This window comes from Antechinus flavipes, chromosome 1, assembly GCF_016432865.1.
Source record: "Antechinus flavipes isolate AdamAnt ecotype Samford, QLD, Australia chromosome 1, AdamAnt_v2, whole genome shotgun sequence".
Taxonomy (NCBI): domain Eukaryota; kingdom Metazoa; phylum Chordata; class Mammalia; order Dasyuromorphia; family Dasyuridae; genus Antechinus; species Antechinus flavipes.
In genome coordinates, this window is record NC_067398.1 from 187,454,055 (window position 1) to 187,475,970 (window position 21,916).

The following is a 21,916-nucleotide window of genomic DNA, read 5'->3' on the forward strand; positions in this document are numbered from 1 at the left end:
ACCTTTCCTGGATGCCTAGGATCTAGTATTTCAGCATAAGAGAAGAATGAAATTAGGAGAAAGGAAACCATTGAACATGTTGAATTTTTTTATGGGACTTAAATTATACATAATATTTGAATTTCATCCATGATATTGAATTTATTCATGATGAAAATGAATTGATGAAAGAATCAGGTTATAGACAGAAGACTTAAAGTTGAGGTAATTACATTGGAAGAAATCTGAGGTATAAACTTTGGAATTAGAGGAGCAGAAAAGCATTTTTATGTATATAAGACGATAAACATATATATATATATATGTATGTATGTATGTACATATATATAAACCCTCAAATTTCATGACTAGGAGGTGAGAAAAAATGATAAAAAAGAGGAGAGAAAAAAATGCAGCACTTTTTTTTATGCTTCAAAATCCTAAGGAAATATGAATGGTCATGATCAAGTTAATAAAAAAACCAAAAATCACAATAAAACTTGTGGCTCAGACCCACATTACCATGTTTCTATTCACACCACCATGTTTCCTTCAAGAACTGCTGTTTTTTAATATCTTTCTTAATATTTTTAAATAAAATAATTTTAACATTTTTTATTTTTAAATGTTTATACTATTTAATTTCCCAACTACATGCAAAGATAGTTTTCAACTTCAGTTTTGCAAAATCTTGTATTCTAAATTTTTTCTCCTTTTCTCTTTCCAAGACAGTAAAAAACTTGATATAGGTTAAGCATGTTGTTGTTATTTGTCCTTCATTCTCAAAGAGAATCATGACATCAGGGAGGGATTAACATGTGCAGTTCTTCTAAATATAATATATTTTTTAAAAAGCTTGAGTTCCAAATTCTCTCCCTCTTTCTTCACCCCCTTCATTGAGAATACAAGCAATTTGATTTGTTTTATATTTGTGTAGTCATGCAAAATATATTTTAATATTAGTGATGTTGTAAAAGAAAATAGACCAAAAAATCCACCAAGAAAAATAAATAAAAATTTTAAAAGTGTGCTTCATTTAACATTCAGATTCCATGAGTTCTTTCTCCAGAGATGGACAACTTTTTTCATCCTAAGTCATTTAGAATTTTCTTGGATTATTGTATTACTGAAAATAGCTAAGTTATTCAATTTATTCAAGTTATTCAACCAAAGTTATTATACTTATTATACAATATTATTATATATTGTTTTTGTGTGCAATCTTCTCCTAATTCTGTTCATTTCAATTTGTATCATTTCATATGAATCTTTCCAGGTTTTTCTGAGAACGTCCTGTTCATCATTTCTACACATTCTATACATTTCTATATGACTAACAACTATAATACTTTTTTTGTAGAATTAGACAGACCTAGATAATTGAAGAAATATGCATTGTGAGTGTGTTATACTACTGTAATACAAGTTATAGTATTGTCTAAATTAATTTATTTATTCAATCCTGTACCAAACTCCCAAAAGATTATTAATAGTTAAAAAACACTAACAAAATTCATCTGGAGGAACAAAAAGTTGAGAAAATTAAAATAATGAGAAACAAAAAGTAGGAAGGGGGAGGGCCTAGCAGTACAGGATCTCAAACTAAGCTATGACGCATTAATCATCAAAATCCCTATTAGTTTAAAAATAGAGAACTTGATCAGTGCAACAGATATTTAAATAAATATTTGTTTACTTCAGCATTCTGATTATATAAAATTGAAGACAATGTTCAGTTAAAACCTGATATGCTACTAAGGCTCATAAATTGTAAAAATTGTCTATTAAAATTGATTTTATTCAACTTTAAACCTAGCCAATTGGCAAAATGACTTAAGAAAAAAAAAACTGGTCAATATTAGGAATTTGGGAAAACAGTCCCTAATAAGCTAATATATTATTGCTAGAATTATGAGTACATGCAATCATTTTGGAAATATAAAATCTGTCTGATCTTCATACAGTTCATGAATATTTGACTTGGCCACTTCCTACTTTTTGAATCATTTTATACTTTACATCCTACCACATAGTCTTCTGTCAAATGACACTGGGTCACCTTTCTTTTCATTGTATAAGATACTGTATCTTCAGATTCCAAAAATTTTCATTGGCTACAATTTTCTCTCATCTCTCCCTTCTGGATTTCTTTTCTACTTTTACATAATTCTTTATCCTCTTGATGTTAGTTGTCTTCCCTATTGATTATATCAATTTATTCTGAATATATTCTACTCATTATACTGTAAATTCTTTGGGACCAAGGATTTTTTTTGTATTCCCTGAATTTATCATAATACCTATATATAGTAGAGGCTTAATAAAGTGGAATTGATTAACTGACAATTCATTTATTTAAATGTAAATATTAAAAAAAAACCCCAAAGGACAAAATGCTATGCTTATATAATATTAATTGATTACTAATGTTTCTATAAGATCTAAAATCTTTAAAAATAAGTATATTAAAAATGAATATTTTAAAAATTATCTATTTCTATCTCAGGTTACTTTAAAGCAAAAGAATTTGGATTTATCGATCTAGATTTTTAGTCTTTCATTGATTGACTGTACTTTGCGGGCTATTTTAAAAAATGAGTTAATAGAATTTTCCTATTTGTAATTGTTGCCTTTTTGAGAGGATAATAATGTCAATAGTCCCAGGAATTTTAAATCGAATTGGTTAGTTGCACATTAAAATCCTGGTTTTCCAGTTTGCACATGGGATTATTTATGGCTAAAATAATGAGACTTTTCTGTGATTGGAAGATACTTTCTCCTTTCTCTATGGCTCAGTCTTCCATTTAGAAGCACAACAATTCTATATGCTTCCAAGAGTATTTACTTGAAGCACTTGGCATTAAATGACTTGCCCAGGGTCAAAAAGCTATTAAGTGTCAGAGGACAGATCCAAACTCAGGTCTTCATGACTCTAGAAAAGAGCTGGTCTACTATGCCTTCTAGCTACGACCCTTCCCTAACATTATTTAATGTACTAATTTTGTTATACTTTGAAGATTTCAAAATTTCTAATGGCATTGTTGAAAAGAAATAGCACTGGAATTCAAGCATTTTTTTACACATGAGAGAAATGATTAAACAAATATTGGGGAGATCCAGGATTGGACCTCTCCCTCATTTGGAAATTAGATTGAAACTTAGTTTTCTGAAGGACAGAGTGAATGAAAACTAGGAAATTTTACAAAGAATTTAAGGTGAATTTGGACCCATTGTGTTCCACTCAGCCAGGTCTGAGCAGAGATAGATCCCCTTTTGTCTAGATTGCTGTAGGCCAGGATAGTCTGGATAAAAGATAGATCTCCTTGTCTAAGACTAAGTGATTAAAGTCACAGTTCCCCAGTCAAATCATTCGATTGGGCCCACTTCTCATTATAGTATTCATTCTTTTAATTAATTGTTAACCAATGATAGTTGATTGCCACCCTTAGGAATGTACATGCTTTTGAGGGAATATAAGTGGTTGAGCAGGTTCCATGAGAGGTTTTTGGAATTCGAGAAATTTATTGACCCCTTTATCAATTATTTTCTAGGAATGATTAATAAAATGATTAATTACCAAGAAATTATATCTTGAACTTTTTACATGCCACATGGATTTACAAAGGGAGTAAAAGATGATCTGGAATAAAAGCTTAAAATTTTAACACTAAATAGGCTGGATGAAGCTTTGTTAACAACTGCCAAATTGTTACAATCCATTTCAGACCTAACAGGTTGTCTTTCAGATGGGTAGTAAAGTAAATGTAATCAGTTTTCTTTATTAGTCATTTAGCCTCAGCAATCCTGTGTTGTTCAAGCGACTGTCTCTAAGACTGATCTTATCACTAAATTATCATTCTTTGAACTGTTTCTTTTAAGCATTTTAGAAAAAGTTCAATAATAGAGTTTGTAAAGCAGAAAAGTGAGCATTGCAAGTCTGTGGTTTGTGCCAGCAGGATTTATCTTAAAGAAAGAAAAGGAATGAAATGACAATAATTACAAATGTGCAATTAGTAATTAATATCCTAATGATATTGTGTTGTTCTGCTCTTTGTGCCAGAAAATAAATCAGATGAGCATGTTACATCACAGTTTTCAGGTTGACCAGAATTTGTACATTAATTTTTTTCGGATTGTTTTAGAGCAGTATGTATAATTTTGACACTATGTTATCTTCAGTGCTTTCCTATCTGAATACCCTGGACATTCTGAGTATAGTTTGCTTGACTTGCAAAATAAAAATCAACTATACTATTGTGTAGATATTTTTATTGATGTAGTTATATGATAACATAGAGAAAACACAACAGAATCTTAAACATAAGTCAAATGTAGAAATTTCTGCAGTCATATACCATTTCAATTCTCTTTGTGGCAAAGGCATCTTTTGGAACAGGTTTAAGGTGTAAAAGAAAACTCCCAGCATTTGGACTTAATCTATTGCAATTATGAATGAATGCTGGAAAAATGTAAGGGTCTTTGATGTCCCTGAATATATTAGAGAAACTGAGCTAAGTGTTTATGGGATCTTCACTCAACTCAGATGAATACAATGATAAATGTATGTAGTAATGGCCAGTATTGACATTGACTTCTTGCCTTGGTGCCTAACAAGATTTATTATTTCTCTCAGAAAATATGGAATTGCCATGTCAATAAATCTTGTTAGATACTCAAACAAAAAAAAAATCAATATTTATCTAATAGCCCCAAGAAAGGGACTATGTTCAAGTAAAAACCTAATATGCTATCAGGGCTCATAAATTGTAAAAATTATCTATTAAATATTGTTTTGATTTTATTAAGATTTTAGATCTTGTAGGAATATTAATAAATATTTAATATTATATAAGCCTAGCATTTTTGTTCTTTGTGAAATTACTTGCCATTTAACAATACAAATAAAAGTCAAGATAATTTAAAAAAATTCTTAAGAAAATAAAACCAGTAATATATCCTGGGTTTTGTGCAAGAAATTATTTTCAGTAATTTTAAATAATTTAAACCTCATATCTTTCAAAGTTTGAATTGGAGTGCAGAGTACTTGAAACATATGAGTTAAACCTATTTTTTCTGCTGCTATAAAATTGGTTTACTTTTTATTAGTGTTTGGTTTAGTAAGATGCTGATTAGCTCTTTTATTTCTCTAAAGACTATACAAGTTTATGAACAATTTACATATTAATTTATTCAAACATACTTATTAGGCATTTACTATGTGTTAGACACAGTGATAAGCTTTCAGAGAGAGATGGTCATAAAAAAGACATTGCCTGGTCCCTTAGTACTACAATGTCTTTGGATTATTTATATTCATTTTTTTTGCCCTGTAATTAGAAATTACTATATAAGAATAAAATTGAGGTTTTGAGAATTCTTCATTTGTGGATAATATTAGGACTCTAATTTATTTTGATTGGTAAAAAGATTTATATATATATAAATTTTTATCCCTGGTGGATCATGAACTAAAGCTTAGTTTTTCTGTCCTTCAGAATTTCCATCAGCCCATTTTTGATCTAGATGAAGAAAACTATGAAGAAAAATAGATGAAGAAAAACTATGAAAAATCTATCTTAAATTATGCCAATTCTGTTCTAACATTATGATCAACAGGATGCAATTTACGAATTTTCTTTATTCCTATATGAAAAATAATATTAATAATTAATTTTGGTACATTAATTTGTGCATATATCAGGATACTTAAATTCTAAATGAATGAATAAAATAGCATGTATTAAGCATTTAATAATTGTATGTTTAACAATATATAATAGTAATAGCTATTAATAAAATAGCACTTATAATTGTTAAGCACAGGGTTAAGACTGCTCCCATTTTTAAAGCAATCACATTTTAATGGAGATGCTAGTACACATAGAAGGTTTTAGCTGTGAGTCAAATGGAAAGGTCATGGGGTCTTAAGAGTTCAGAGGCAAAGCAAATGGTAATGCATCATCTTTATTATCATTTTCATTCATTTTCTGATGTTGAATCATTTGACAATGCCAGTATGACTTTGGTGGCAAGTGCTAATAGAAGAAGTGGGGTAGGAAATGTAGTGCAGTTCTCAAGGGTCCTATGTTTGCCTTCCCAGGAGTGGTAATTGGACAGAAGTTGGTACTGTTGATAGTGAGGAAGGTGGATCCCTTATACATAGTAATTTCATCATTGAGGAATGTGTGGTTTGGACTAGTTTAGGATCTTGGGGTTCAGGGAGCTGGCCTATTTCCATTTTAATTTTAGGGGAAGTAGTACTAGGTGCTGGTGCTTTGACTTGTCTGAGACATGTCACCTTCTGTCTCTCCCCTAGTTTACCTTGCTACTTCTGCTAAGCTGGCTTACTTGCTCTATTATTGGTGGCAGTTGATGGGGGTGTTCAGTCCACAATTAGTGGGGATGATCAATTCTTTCTAAATAGGAACTACTTAAACATATACAGCAAAGCATGGGAGGGGTTTGAAATATTTGTATAATTCAGTGAGAATTTTCTTTATGTATTGTTGGAATGTACAGTAGGGAATGATGAATAGAAGTCTTATTACAACACAACAAAGGATTTATTATTGTATGAAGATGAGGATTTCCTCCAATAGTGCAGGTCATAGTTAAGCCATGAGTGTCCATTTTGAATGACTATTATTCATATTCTCCCACAAATCTGCCACAAATGCTGTCCCAAGCCAATAAAGTCTATTAGTTCTCTTTATACCACTTGAATATTAATGTGACATTCTGGTTGTCCCTCACTTATCCTTCCTGTTTTTTTTTTTTACTATGTAGTTAGTCTATTAAAATTTTTTTATGTGATGCCTTCACTTTTTAATTTATTTTTCATTCCATTCATTTACAAATTTGTTTGAAGTAATGCTCCATTTTTCATCAGCTACTCTGCTTACATAATGACTCCACACTGGGCACTTACATCCTCTTTTTGGTATTGTAAACTCTTGGAGGGAAAGGACTGCCTTTCCCTTATTTGTTTTCTCTAGCATTTAACAGTGTCTGGCACATAGGAAGTGCTTAATAAATATTTTTTTGAAATAAATCAAAAAACATTCTTCTTGCTCCTTAATGATTCTTTTCTTATAGCAAAGATGAAAAAGGAAAAAAAAATTAGGAGAAAAATTTGGTAAGGACGATACTTTTGTGATGGTATATTCTACATTTATGAATACTACTCCTCTCTCAATACCTCTGCAATATGCAGTGAAAAGAGGACAGAGTATTTTCTTTTTTTCTTCACTGAACTTGGACATCACAATTGAATTTCATTTCATTTACATTAAATTATTGTCATTATGTCTATTGTTTTCCTGGTTCTACTTATTTGACTTTGCATTAGTTCATATAATTTTTCCTACATTTTCTTGAATTCTTCATATTTATTGTTTCTTTTTCCAGTTTTATGTATTTAATATTTTCCTCCAGTTATTCAAAACAACATTTTAAACATTTGCTTTTAAGATTTTTGAGTTTAAAGTTCTCTCCTTTATCCCTACCCACAATTAAGAAACCACATGTGAATTTATGTAAAACATTTCCATAGAAGTCAAAATTGTGAAAGAAAACACGAATCTCTCAACCTAATAAAACTAAAAATGCTCAAGAAAAATTAGAGAGAGAGAAAGAGAGAGAGAGAGAGAGAGAGAGAGAGAGAGAGAGAGAGAGAGAGAGAGAGAGAGAGAGTCAGAGACAGCAAGAGAGGAGAGCAAGAACAAGAGTGAGAGTGAGAGGAAGAGAAATAGAGAATGCTTCAATTGATATTCAGACACAATCAGTTACTTCTCTGAATATGGATAGGATTTTTCACCATTAGTCCTTCAGAGCAGTTGTGGATGATTGTACTGAGAATAATGAAGTCATTTACAGTTGGTCATCCTAGAACATTGCTATTACTTTATGTACAGTATATTTCACTTGTTCACGGAGGACTTAACAGGTTTTTTTTTTCTGACAAAGCAATGATATTCCATGAAAAGCACATACCACAATTTATTGAGCCATTCCTCAATTGATAAACATACCCTCAATTTCTAATTTTTTTGTCCTAAGAAGAGAGCTGCTATGAATATTTTTTGTACATAGGTTATTTCCCTTTTTCTTTTATTTTTTTCTGAATCTCTTTTGGTGTTCATGTCTAGTAGTGATGTTATTAGGTCAAAACATATGCATGAATTTGCAGCCCTTTGTGCACAGATCATATTTTTTATCATTTATCAATTGGGTAATGACTCTTATTTTTTATAAATTTGACTCAATTTCCTCTATGTTTGAGAAATGAGACCTTATCAGAGAAACTTGCTTTGAAAATTTTTTTATAATCACAATTGCTAATTGTATTATCCCCTATTTATTCTCTTTCTCTTTTTACCCTGTCCCTCCTCAAAAGTGTTTTGCTACTGAGTACTTCTTTCCCCAATGTTCCTTCTCTTTTTATCATCTTCCCCCCTTCGTATATCCCATTTCCCTCATATTTCCTGCAAAATAAGGTAGATTTCTATACCCCTGTTGAGTATGTATGGCTTAAAGCTCAGGCCATAAGTGATCAGAACCCAACTTTAATGTAAAGTCTGAAACCAAAAAATAGACTAAAAATGAGCAAACAAAAAAGAATCTTGCCATTAAATACTACAGTGACACATAGTTCAAGATATAAGCTCAAAAGAAGACCTCTAATAAAAGCCTCTGAATAAAAGGCAGACTGCACATAAGTTAAAAAAAAATTACTAGAATACCTTTAAAAAGAGGGGGGGAGGGAAGGATTTCCAAAATCAAATAAAAGCAGAACAGGAAAATTGGAGAAAGAAATGAGGGCTACGAAAGAAAGAAAATTGATAAAAAGAAAATTAACACTTGGTAAAAAGAGGCACAAAAGAGCTGAAGAAAATAATTCCTTTAAAATTAGGCAAAGGAACTTGATAAAAAAAAAAGGCACAAAAATACTGAAGAAAAGAATTCCTTAAAAATCAGAATTTGACAAATGACAGAGTTACAAGACCTCTCTGCAGAAAATAACCTTAAAAATTAGAATTGACAAAATGGAAGATAAAAAAGTAAGACATCAGAAAACAATAAACAAAGTCAAAATTTTGAAAAAATAGAAAATGTGAAGTATTTCTTAGTAAAAACAATTGATGCAGATAATAGAAGAGATAATTTGAGGAATTTTAGTTGATATGTGTCAACAAGAAAAAAAATCTTGCTATCATATTTCAAGAAATTACAAAGGAAAACTACCCAGATATCTTAGAATCAGAGGGCAAAGTAGCAATTGAAAGAATCCACTGATCATCTCCTGAAAGAGAACCTCAAATGAAAATTCCCTGGAATATTATAACCTAATTCCAGAATTCCCAAGTCAATGAGGAAATACTTCAGGCAGCCAGACAGAAAAGTTTAAAATACTGTAGAGTCACAGGAACACAAAAAATTTAGCAATTACCACTATGAAGAACTGGAAGACTTATGATATGATATTCTGGAAGTCAAAGGAGCTAAGATTACAAAGAAGGATTACCTTTCTAGCAAAACTGGCTATATTCCTCTATAGGAAAATGAATGTTTTGATAAAGTAGAGGACTTTCAAGCATTCCTGATGAGAAGACCAGAGCTAAAGAGAAAATTTGACATTTGAACACAAGACTCAAGAGAAACATAAAAAGATAAACATCTGTGAGAAAATATATATAAAGTAGTAAACAAGACTAAACTATTTACATTCCTATGTGGGAAGATGATGCATATAAATACTAAAAACTTTATTATTATAAGAGCAATTAGGAGTCTACTTAGAAAGGGAGGGTATGAGTATATTATATTGGGATGATCTGAAAAGAACAATGGAAGGATTAGAGATATGTACTGGGAAAAGAGTGAAAAGAGAAGAAGAATGACATTCTAAACAGAACTTATATAATGGATGAGAAAATGGGGACAGGGAGACAACACACCTAACTTTTATTTGAATTTGTTCTTAAGACAGAAGAATACATATACACACATTTAGGTTCAAAAATTCATTTAATTCAACAGGAAAGTTGAAGGGAAGGAGCTAAAAGAAATGAAGGAGAGAGAAAAGGAAAGCTAAATGAAGGGTATAGTGATTAAAAGTAAAAATGACCTCTTTCTGTGCTTATTTTTTAAAAAGGTTTTTAGCATGAATTTGCACAAACATAATTGTCATAGTAAATAATTTTTGTTATATTGTAGGATTCAATTGTTTTATTGTTTTAAATTTGTATATTAATATTCATTAGAACTATTGGTCTGTATTTCCTTTTTTCCCCTTTATCACTTTATGACTTAGGTATTATATTTAAACCACATTTATCACATAACTTTGAAGAAAGTAGTTTCAGTCAAATTATAAAGTTGAAAACCATATTGCAAATGTGGTTGAGAAGAATAAGTGATTGAGATAAGAAGAAATGAAAAAAGAAAGTATAGCAACCTTTTTTTAAAAGAAGTTTTAATGAAGAAAGAAGAAACAGAAGATGATCAATTGAAAGACAAATTTCATGAAACTTTTTTTTTTTTTTAAGATTTGGTAAATAAAATTTAAAGGAAAAAGTGAAGAACCAGGGAAAAGTTAGAGATTAGAAGCAGAGTTAATTAGGATAAATGAAGGGGTAGTCTCACAATGAACCTGAGAAGGAAGAGGATCATAGGCACATGTAGAGAGACTAACTTTGCCAAGATCAAGAAGGATTTCCCTTGTCAAAAACTAGAGGGAAGATTTGAGAGAGAGTAGATGATTTTTTTTTCAATGAGGAGAAAAAAGCACAAGAAGCTCACATCAAAATTCTTAAAAGTTTCTAATTTAAACAATTTAAATAATTTAAAAGTAAAGACGTTGATAGTGATTATTTATTTTAGTCACTTCCCTGATCTCACCCTACATTTATTATATACATATTTACCTATGTGGCAAACATTTCAGTGGATCTTATCCATGTACCTAGGATCCTGATGTGGTTTTGCAACTTGACTTTTTCAGAAAAATTGCTATGGTTACTGAAGCATGAGATGTGATATTTTTTCTGTTTCATCATGGAATGGAGCCCAAGGTGATGTCATAACATGGGCATTGTAATAGCCTTGCCCTGGGTAAATTTTTTTTTAGTTTCTCAAAACACAATAGTGTATGTGTGGCTAGCTAAAATGTGTTCTCATGACAGAAATACATAATTTTGGTCAATATATTAAGCTGGAGAGCTACAGACTATAAATAATTGTAAAACTAATTTTTGGGTTTGAACCATAAGCATTAAAGAGGTATCTTTTTTTGTGCTAAATTCTTTTTTTTTAAATAGCTTTTTATTTACAAGTTATATGCATAGGTAATTTTACAGCATTGACAATTGCCAAACCTTTTGTTCCACTTTTTCCCTTTGTTCCCCCATTCTCTCCTCCTGATGACAGGTTGACCAAAACATGTTAAATATGTTAAAGTATAAATTAAATACAATGTAAGTATACATGTCTTAACAGTTATTTTGCTGTACAGAAAGAATCAGACTTTGAAATAGCGTACTATTAGCCTGTGAAGGAAATAAAAAATGCAGGCAGACAAAAATAGAGATTGGGAATTCTATGTAATGGTATATAGTCATCTCCCAGAGTTCTCTCTCTCTGGGTGTATCTGGTTCAGATCATTGCTGCTCTATTGGAACTGATTTGGTTCATCTCATTGTTGAAGAGGGCCACATCCATCAGAATTGATCATATAGTATTGTTGTTGAAGTATATAATGATCTTCTGGTCCTGCTCATTTCACTCAACATCAGTTCATGTAAGTCTCTCCAGGTCTTTCTGAAATCATCCCACTGGTCATTCCTTACAGAACAATAATATTCCATAACATTCATATACCACAATTTACTCAACCATTCTCCAATTGATGGGCACCCACTCAGTTTCCAGCTTCTGGCCACTACAAACAGGGCTGCCACAAACATTTTGGCATATACAGGTCCCTTTCCCTTCTTTAGTATCTCTTGGGGTATAAGCCCAGTAGAAACACTGCTGGATCAAAGGGTATGCACAGTTTGATAACTTTTGGAGCATAGCTCCAAATTGCTCTCCAGAATGGCTGGATGTATTCACAATTCCACAAACAATGTATTAGTGTCCCTGTTTTCCCATATCCTCTCCAACATTCTGCATTATCTTTCCCTGTCATTCTAGCCAATCTAACAGGTATGCAGTGGTATCTCAGACTTGTCTTAATTTGCATTTCACAGAGGTATCTTTACCTATAAATTAAATGAAAAACAATTCCAGTATTTTAATGCTTCTTTAATTAGTTGAGCAAGTTGTCTTTGCTGTGGTAACTCTGATTGTAAACTGTGGAAATTTTGGACATTTAGAGTTTAGCACAATAGAGAAAAGAATTATTAATATCTAAAATCTAAGACAAGGAAAGTTCTGGCTTAATAATTTGAAGTATGATAATATTTAACTTTAATTTATTTGGTTATATAATCATATGAATGAAAAACACAAGGGTTATATTCCATGTGGCTAGTATTCACTCATTTTCTTTGTAAATTGACAGATTTCCTGCTTACTTTGGTCTCCCCAAAATTGGAAGTTGAGAAAAATAAATTTCTCATATATATATATATATATATATATACTCTCAGTAGTATATTCAGCAAGCAGTTGATAGACTGGCCTAGAAGTAAGCCAGCAGGTTCTAAGTCTTCTATTCAAGTTAAGGCCATCATAGATTGCTCAAACCTTTGAAAAAGTTCACTTTCTTCACCTATTTCTGTGCATTGTGTTGTCTCTTAGGGTTTAATAAAAGATTAAAGCAATTTTTAAAAAATTTTATTTTATTTAATAATAACTTTATATTGACAGAATCCATGCCAGGGTAATTTTTTACAACATTATCCCCTGCACTCGCTTCTGTTTCGATTTTTCCCCTCCCTCCCTTTACCCTCTCCCCCAGATGGCAAGCAGTCCTATACATGTTAGATATGTTGCAGTGTATCCTAGATACAATATATGTTTGTAGAACCGAACGGTTCTCTTGTTGCACAGGGAGAATTGGATTCAGAAGGTAAAAATAACTCAGGAAGAAAATCAAAAATTCAAATAGTTCATATTCGTTTCCCAGTGTTCTTTCTTTGGGTGTAGCTGTTTCTGTCCATCATTTATCCATTGAAACTCAGGTCTCTTTGTCAAAGAAATCCACTTCCATCAGAATACATCCTCATACAATATCATTGTCGAAGTGTATAATGATCTCCTGGTTCTGCTCATTTCACTTAGCATCAGTTCATGTAGGTCTCTCCAAGCCTCTCTGTATTCATCCTGCTGGTCATTCCTTACAGAACAATAATATTCCATAACATTCATATACCACAATTTACCCAGCCATACTCCAATTGATGGGCATCCATTCATTTTCCAGTTTCTAGCCACTACAAACAGGGCTGCCACAAACATTTTGGCACATACAGGTCCCTTTCCCTTCTTTAAAGCAATTTTTAATAGGATTAAAGAACTATACTTGGAAAGGCTTTCTAGTCCAATCCTTTCATTTTACAGATGTGGAAACTGAGACCCAGGAATGTTAAATGATTTGCATTGTATCAAATGAATTTCTATGTAATGATATTCAGTATTCTCTTAAAGATCTCTAATGACAGTGAATCCATTGTCACTCACACAGGATCCTTCCACTTTTTTTTATAACTCTTAGTTGTTGGGAGGTTTTTCTTTGCAGCATGTTGCTGAAAACATTGTCTGTGAGAAGACCAAAGATTCTGGTGTTCTAATTATTTGATCTTTGGGAATCGATAAATAAAAAAGAACAAACAATTTATTTTTCTTTTCTTATTTGACTTGGGGGAGGCTGGAAATCTTTTGGAAAGTAAGGATGAAGCAACACATTTGAAAGAAGGTAAATATATCTGCTTTATAAGGGGACAGATGGAAGAAATGGGCAGAATTCATGTGCAGAGCTTCTGTGGGCAGCCACTGCCCCATCCTTGTGGTTACCACATTTGGGGAGTATGGAGAGGAACCTCTTAAATCCCATAGAAGTCTCCTAGGGCTCCTCTACAGGAGGAATTGTACCTGTATTTTCTGAGAAACTTGAAAGTTGTGCTTCCTGTTTTCCCTTCCTGTTCCTTTTCTTTCTCTATTAAGGGAGAATGTATATTCACCCCCAAATTTCTATTTCTTTAAAGTTTTTCTCTTTGTAAAGATTTTTTAAAATTACTGTTGACATAGTTTCTAAAAGTTGATATTAAGATAAAACAGTGGTTAAACCAAAAGCCTTTTTGGTCAATGTATTTCATTTTATGAAAGTCACTTAAGAGTGAGATTATCATTGATTGCACAGAAAGAAGAAAAAAAAAAGTTTCATTAGGGTGTCTAACTGGGACTTGAATGATTTTATTTTTATTTAAAGCATTTTATTAAATTCTCTAAAAGCAGAGAGAAAAATGAATTGGGACCTTTATTACATTTTCCTGGGCAAGGAATCTTGACAAATGTAGTTAGAATCCCTTGATTCCATTTAGTACCCTTTCAAATGCCTATAATTTACTATTGCTCCTTGTCAAGATTATCAACTATTATCCCATTTCATGAATTTGTAATGTTTTTAAATCATCTACTCTCAGAGCTGTAAGAAATCTCATAGGCCATATAGATCATTCCAGATGTAGGCAAGAATCTTCTTTTTCACATAGTCTATGAGTGTTCCTCCAATCTGAAATTAGAAACCTCTTTTAAGAAGGCTGCCCTTACTTCCTGATGGAAGTCAATTCCATTTTTGGATTTCTCCAGTGTAATGGAGAAGTCTCTTAAGTTATATCAAATACCATAGAGTTTAAATTCATCCTTTCTGATTCTAAATTCATTGTGCTGTCTACTACATAATACTTTTGAATTCCTCTCTAATACAATAACAATATAATGTTGCCAACAAGCCTTCCTACAGTAGTTTTAGTACACTGTCTACTTTTGAGACATTCCTTGGAAATATTTTGAGCACAGGTCTGACATTATAATAAGTGACTCTCTCCTAGAAACTTCTTTATGTAAGGCCAGAGGATTTCATCGCTAAAAGATTAGCCTCAGGGTGATTAAGTTTTCAAATAAAATAATTAATTAATGAATATCATTTACCAAGTCAAGCTTTCCCAATCTTTTTCAATCTATATAACTCTGGCTTTCTGTTAATTTCAAAGGACATAAATTGTAGTTTTCTATGCATATGCACATAAGAAATTAAAGAAATTAAATAATTTCAATACAATAATAAAGTTATTTGCCAAATACTCCCCATCTTCTTATATGCTCAGCGATAATGTACTCTAGATTGAGAACCTTTCTACTATGCTATAAAAGATAAAATGATAGATTCTCAAAGAGATAGACACAAGACTTAGAGTACTATGTTCACTTCTGGGTGCCCATGACTATGAAGTGGGAAAAAAAGATTGGGCTTGTTTTGCTTGATTTCAGATGTTAGAACCAGAAAGAATATATATATGTGCATATATATATAAATATATGTATATTTATATATATATGCACATATATATACACACACACACACACACACATATATATATTCCTAATAATTAAGTTATCCAGAAGTCTCAGCTGTTTCAGGAAGCAATAGCTTCCCTTTTTTACTGGTAGTCTTTAGGCAAAGGATGAATGACCACTTGTCAGGAATGTTACAGGGATGATTTCCATGAAGGTATCAGTTAGTTTGCATGACTTAAGGTGGTTCCTGTTTTTGAAAATGTGTAATTATATATTTGCATCATTCCTTCGAATTCCTCCTTTTATCACTAATAATTGTTATATTAATGTTATTCTGATACAGTAGTTCCCAAATCTAGGTGACTGATTTTTAAACTTTTCCCATTCTTTTATTAGACAACTGGCATTGAGGAGCTTGCACTGCCCTGGTTGATGTCAAGAAAGAACTGTACTAAACCAACAGTCACACTTCTTGATCTTTGTTATGGGAAAATGGACAATTTAAATTTACAATATGTGGTGAGTTTCAATCCATTATGTATACTTTTCCTCAATCTCACATTTTATGACTAGAAGGTAAAGGAATTTATTATAATATAGTCAATCAGAAGTTATGAGATCTCTCCCATTAACAATATTTAGTACTTTTAAAATTTAATAACTTTTACCATTTGTATTGTGATAATAATTGTGATAATAATAAAGGCAATGTGGCAATGAGGGTAGAAAACTAATCTTTGTGCCGGGAAGATATGGATTCATCAGACCCTGGCATATACTAGTTGAGTGACCCTGGAGAAGTCAATTTTTCAGTGCCTGAGGAAAATCTCTAAGACTATATATACATCATACATGAATTGCTGATCTGGCTTTAATGGAGGGAATTTAAATGTCTGAATATAAACCCAAATTAAATCACAGATATAGCTCTTTCCTCACTCTTAAATAGCAAATTTTTCTTTATGTGGTGTTTTTCCTATTAATAAAGATTAAAACCTTTCAGTGTCCATTCAGTTCTTAGTTTTTACTCTAAATCTCCTGTAGAGCTTCTATTCAACATATTGAAAAACTTCCTCTAGTTATTTTTGGATCTTGAGGATATTATTCTAATAATAACCTTAAATTTGAACTGTGTTTTATAGTTTTCAAAGCATTTTCACACACATTAAGTAATTTGTTCCTCAGAGCAACCCTATGAGGTAGACAGGGCAGCCCTTATTTAACAAATGGGATAACTAAATTTTAGAGAGGTGACATGAGTTTTCCAAGGTCACAAAGCTCCTGTACCATGTAAAGCAAAATCTATATTAATTTCAGCTATGACAAGCTGCCACCCTACCTAGTATGTTGTTAATATTCTAAAATATTTCATTCTTTTTTTTCCTTCTATTATAATTGTAGTTTGAGTAGTATACTGTATTGATTTTCAAAAATCTTAACATTTTTTCCTGAATGTATCTTTTTCCAAATATTAAAAGCTTTTCACTTGTTCCATTGACTCCATATCAGTATCATTTCTCTCTTTTTCCTCCTTTATGCTGATGGATACTAATAGATTTTTGCACTGATTATTTGGCTTTTGCTGATATTATTGTCCATATTTTAAATATTTTAAAGTTATATTGTATAAATTGCCTGTTGAATGAAAGATTTGAAAAGGAATTATGACTTCTACACTTTGTATAGTATCTGACATATTGCTTATGTTCATAAAACAAATTATATGTCTAAGAAATAATGGCAAATATCACGTGTTAAAAAAAGGCCTCTTGTTACTTTTTGTCCTATTGCCATCTATTATGAATAGGATCACAGGACACTGCAGTAAATTGTTGTTTATTTTATCATTGGTGTATTTTCATCCTCTTGTTTACCTCTACATATTTTTCTTTTTTTTAGCAGATATTTTTATTTAATTAAAAATTATTTATTTGGACTCCCCGTACCCTTATTTATTAGACTACACTTTTATTTAATTAAAATTTATTTATCTTTATTTGTCCTTCTTATATCCCTGATTATTATTTATATCTATTTAAAGAAAAATGTTTATTTTAATGGTTTCTTACCCTCTTTCCTTCCCCTCTCCCACTCATTAAGAAGGAAGCAATATGATACCCATTATACATGTGAAGTCATGTAAAACATAGTTCCACATTAGCTATGTTGCCAAAAAAAGCAAGAAAAATTTAAAAAGTGAAAAAGCTTTAATCTACACTTACAATTCATCAGTTTTCTTTCTGGAGGTGTATAGCATTTTTAATCATGAATCCTTTGGAATTGTGGCCTCATATACTTTTCCTAAACAAATCTCTCTACTTCTTTGAAATTAGGAATTTTCTGCCAGTAGAGGCTTCTCCAAACATTTTCTATTTACCTGGGCTGGCAAAGGGTTATATTCCTATAACACAGAACTGATCACATCACTCTGCTGCTCAAGAAGCTACAGGGACGTCCTGTTCCTTCTGGAATAAAATACAGCCTTCTCTGGTGTTTAAAATCTTTAACCATCTGGCTTCAGCCCATCTTTCCACACTGCTTCCTCATTACCTCTCAATTTTAACTGTACATTTCAGCCAAACTAGCTTACTTGGTCTTGCCTATTAATTTCCCTTTCTGTGTCTTTGCACAAAGTGTATCTCATAACTCTAATGTTCTGTCTCCTCATCTTTCTTCTCCTATATGAGACCTTTCCTGGTGTCCCAGTTTTTTAGTGTTTTCCTCTACCCTTTTAAGTAACCCTGGAGACAATAGCTATTTCATTTTTATCTTTGTATAAATATGTATTGATTTGAATTGAATTAAAGGATGGCATTTAGAACTAGCTGGATTGGATAAAATGATTAGGTTGTTTTTTTCCCCCCAGCTCTCATAGTTTTAAATTATTTTCTTGTTCCTTTCAGCTTTGAGCTGAATTATCATCAATTGGACACAACTTCTATATTATTCTAACTTCTATCATCTTCCCTTGGATTTTTGAGTTCTGTGTTTTCAACTGATAGAAAATGAAGATGAAACATTTTAACGTCCTTTATCCTACTTCCTAAAAACAGTATGCCTATCTTCTTATGTGTTTTAAGAGAACACAATTACTTCAGTACAAATATGGATCACTGAGTGGTGAAATAAATATTGGAAAAATAGGTCGTATGTGACAATTAAAAGTGATAAAGGATATATGCCAATAGAATCATGAATACTTTCTTTAAAAAGAGAGTTGGGAAGCTCTAGATAAGATCACAAAATAACATGACAAAAAAATGAAACTGATTTTTTTTTTTTAACAAATGGGAAATGACTGCTTAGCAATATAAAAGCCATTTTGATTGTTGGTGGAGTTGTGAACGAATCCAACCATTCTGAAGAGCAATCTGGAATTATGCCCAAAAACTTATCAAATTGTGCATACCCTTTGACCCAGCAGTGTTTCTATTGGGCTTATATCCCAAAGAAATACTAAAGAAGGGAAAGGGACCTGTATGTGCCAAAATGTTTGTAGCAGCCCTGTTTGTAGTGGCTAGAAACTGGAAAATGAATGGATGCCCATCAATTGGAGAACGGCTGGGTAAATTGTGGTATATGAATGTTATGGAATATTATTGTTCTGTAAGAAATGACCAGCAGGATGAATACAGAGAGGACTGGTGAGACTTACATGAACTGATGCTAAGTGAAATGAGCAGAACCAGAAGATCATTATACACTTCGACAACGATATTGTATGAGGACATATTTTGATGGAAGTGGATTTCTTTGACAAAGAGACCTAACTGAGTTTCAATTGATAAATGATGGACAGAAGCAGCTACACCCAAAGAAAGAACACTGGGAAACGAATGTGAACTATCTGCATTTTTGTTTTTCTTCCTGGGTTATTTATACCTTCTGACTCCAATTCTCCCTGGGTAACAAGAGAACTGTTCGGTTCTGCAAACATATATTGTATCTAGGATATACTGCAACATATCTAACATATATAGGACTGCTTGCCATCTAGGGGAGGGGGTGGAGGGAGGGAGGGGAAAAATCGGAACAGAAATGAGTGCAAGGGATAATGTTGTAAAAAAATTACTCTGGCATGAAGTCTGTCAATATAATTATTAAATAAAAATTTAAAAAAATATATAAAAGCCATTTTGGAATCAGCTGACCACATATCATCAACTTTTTAATGTAAAAATAAAAATAAGTTTCCAATTTTTAAAAGAATAGAAATGGTAACATGTGAAAGTAGATGTTTCCCTATTGGAGAATAGCTGGACAAGCTGGCTTATGCATAATAATCATAGGCATGAGTATAGTTGTAAAGGACAGTTGACCAGCTGCTGCTCTAATTTATGGTCTCTTCTCTGCTGGATATGTGCAGAGTTGAATCCATCCCCGACCTTGCTATCTCCTCTCTGAAGGATAGATTAGTTTGTTATTTTTCCTCTTATTCACTTCTCCTTACTTCCTTTGTCTCTGGGTATTTAGTTAGCCAATCCAAGTTTCAAAATTGGCTACTTGTTAGCTTACATGGCCCAATAAATAATGTGTCAAGCCTGGAGTCAAGAAGACCTTACTTCAAATTAATACTTAGACATTTACCAGTTGTGTGAGCTTGCACAATTCACTTAACACTATATGCCTCAGTTTACTCATCTGTAAAATGATCTGGAGAAGGAAATGGCAAACCACTCCAGTATCTGCCAAGAAAACCTCAAATGGTGTCACAAAGAGTCAGACACAAGTGAAATTACTGAATTACAGCAGCAGCAGCAGCAACAACAACAATATAATGGCCTCTCATATCCATGTGACCCCCTTCTCTGATATTTTACAGAGTTTAAATCAGACAAGAAAAAGTAGCATAATAAAAAGTTAGAAAAATTGCTAACATTTAGACAGAAATTTGGCCCTCTTCCTTAATGTAAAATTTTGTCTATTTTATATTAATTCCGTCCTCTGTGTTTTTGACAAAAACAATTATCTAAGAAATGTTGTGATTAGAGTATATCATACATGATGCTAGTGTACTGGTACAGGGAGGGGGATTTAGGGGAAAAAAAGCATGATTTTGAGGAACTTCCTTCTCTCTACTTAGAGATGTGTATTGTTGGGAAAGTAGGTCTGAATCTTCTTTTTTGAAATGTAAGGGAGGGTAACAGTGTCAGTAATCTTTTTTTCACTTTCTTCTTTTAGTTTTTCTTTCCTTTGTTATTCCCTTAGCCACTAATTTCTTTTAGCTCCATTCATAAACTTCTGTCTCTTTCACTGTAATGGCTCTTTAGCTCTTAAAATCCTTCATTCATTTCTTTCAGTCCCTGTATGGAAGACTGTATCCCTTTAAGAACTATTTGACTAAAGTTCATCTTTAGGCTCAAGAATTATGATAGTTCCAAATTCCTTGCAGAGCAATGGAAGGAATGCTTGGGTCTTTCATTTGCAAATGTTTGGATGCTAGTCAGTTCTCAAACCCTATTACATATGAATGAAATAGAATCTAATAATATTTTAAATGATAAATGTGAAAAATTCAAAGAACTACAGCTAGACTTGTATGAAGTATATAGAGTGAAATTAAAAAAAAGAAAATAGGTGCAATGATTATAATTACAATACAATACAATAATTGTAATGCAATTATTATAATTAAACTAATTTAAATGAAAAGAACTGGATTGATATATAATTATAATAAATAATCTTGATCCATGGAAAGAAGCAAATCTTTCCTCTCCTTGTAGAGATGAAGAACTTCATATTCAAAATTTGTATCAAGAGTCTGATGTGATTCTATGTCAGTTGCTTTTGTTTAACAGCTTTTTCTTGTACAAGGGGAGATTTATTTGGGGAATGGGTGAAATGATATTTGAAATGACTACGATATAAAAACAAGGTAGCTATAAAATAATTTTTGTAGTTAAAGGAAGTAATAGATATTACTAAACATCTGCACCCTCACATATTTCAAATAAACACTGGATTGTGAGTCAGATGGCCCAAATTTATATCCCAGACTGGTCATCTAGGCAGAGTCACTTAGTTCTGACCTTGTTGAAGATAACTTAATTTCTCTGGGTCTCTGCTTCTTTCATATGTAAAAAGAGATAATCTTTAAAGCCCCTTTCATATCCTATATCTAAGATCTATGATCCTTTCATCCTAAATAGTTGATGCCACAACATGGGAAATGTATAAAAGAACAGATTAAACCAAACTATCTCCATTACTTAAAAAAGTTTTATCATTATAAATCAATCGTCATCATAAGCAGCCATGAAAGACCTTACCCCACAAATATTTGACTTTTCCAAGTGGGAATTTGTGACAATCAAAGACCAATCTGGTTTAAAATATAGAATTTTTGAAAAATTTTGTGCAGCAGTGAAATGAAAACAAAATTTACCAAAAGCCAGACCATCCCAAGGATATTTAA

At 31.9% G+C, this 21,916-nt stretch overlaps 1 protein-coding gene across 1 annotated transcript in view; it reads left to right on the forward strand.

Moving 5' to 3' along the window:
- Positions 1–21,916, forward strand: part of LOC127544708 (uncharacterized) — a 145,794-nt gene that overhangs the window by 18,176 nt on the left and 105,702 nt on the right. The window contains exon 5 of the mRNA XM_051971474.1: positions 15,895–16,017. Within this exon, the coding sequence (XP_051827434.1) occupies positions 15,895–16,017 (123 nt within the window). The remainder of the gene's footprint in view (positions 1–15,894; positions 16,018–21,916) is intronic.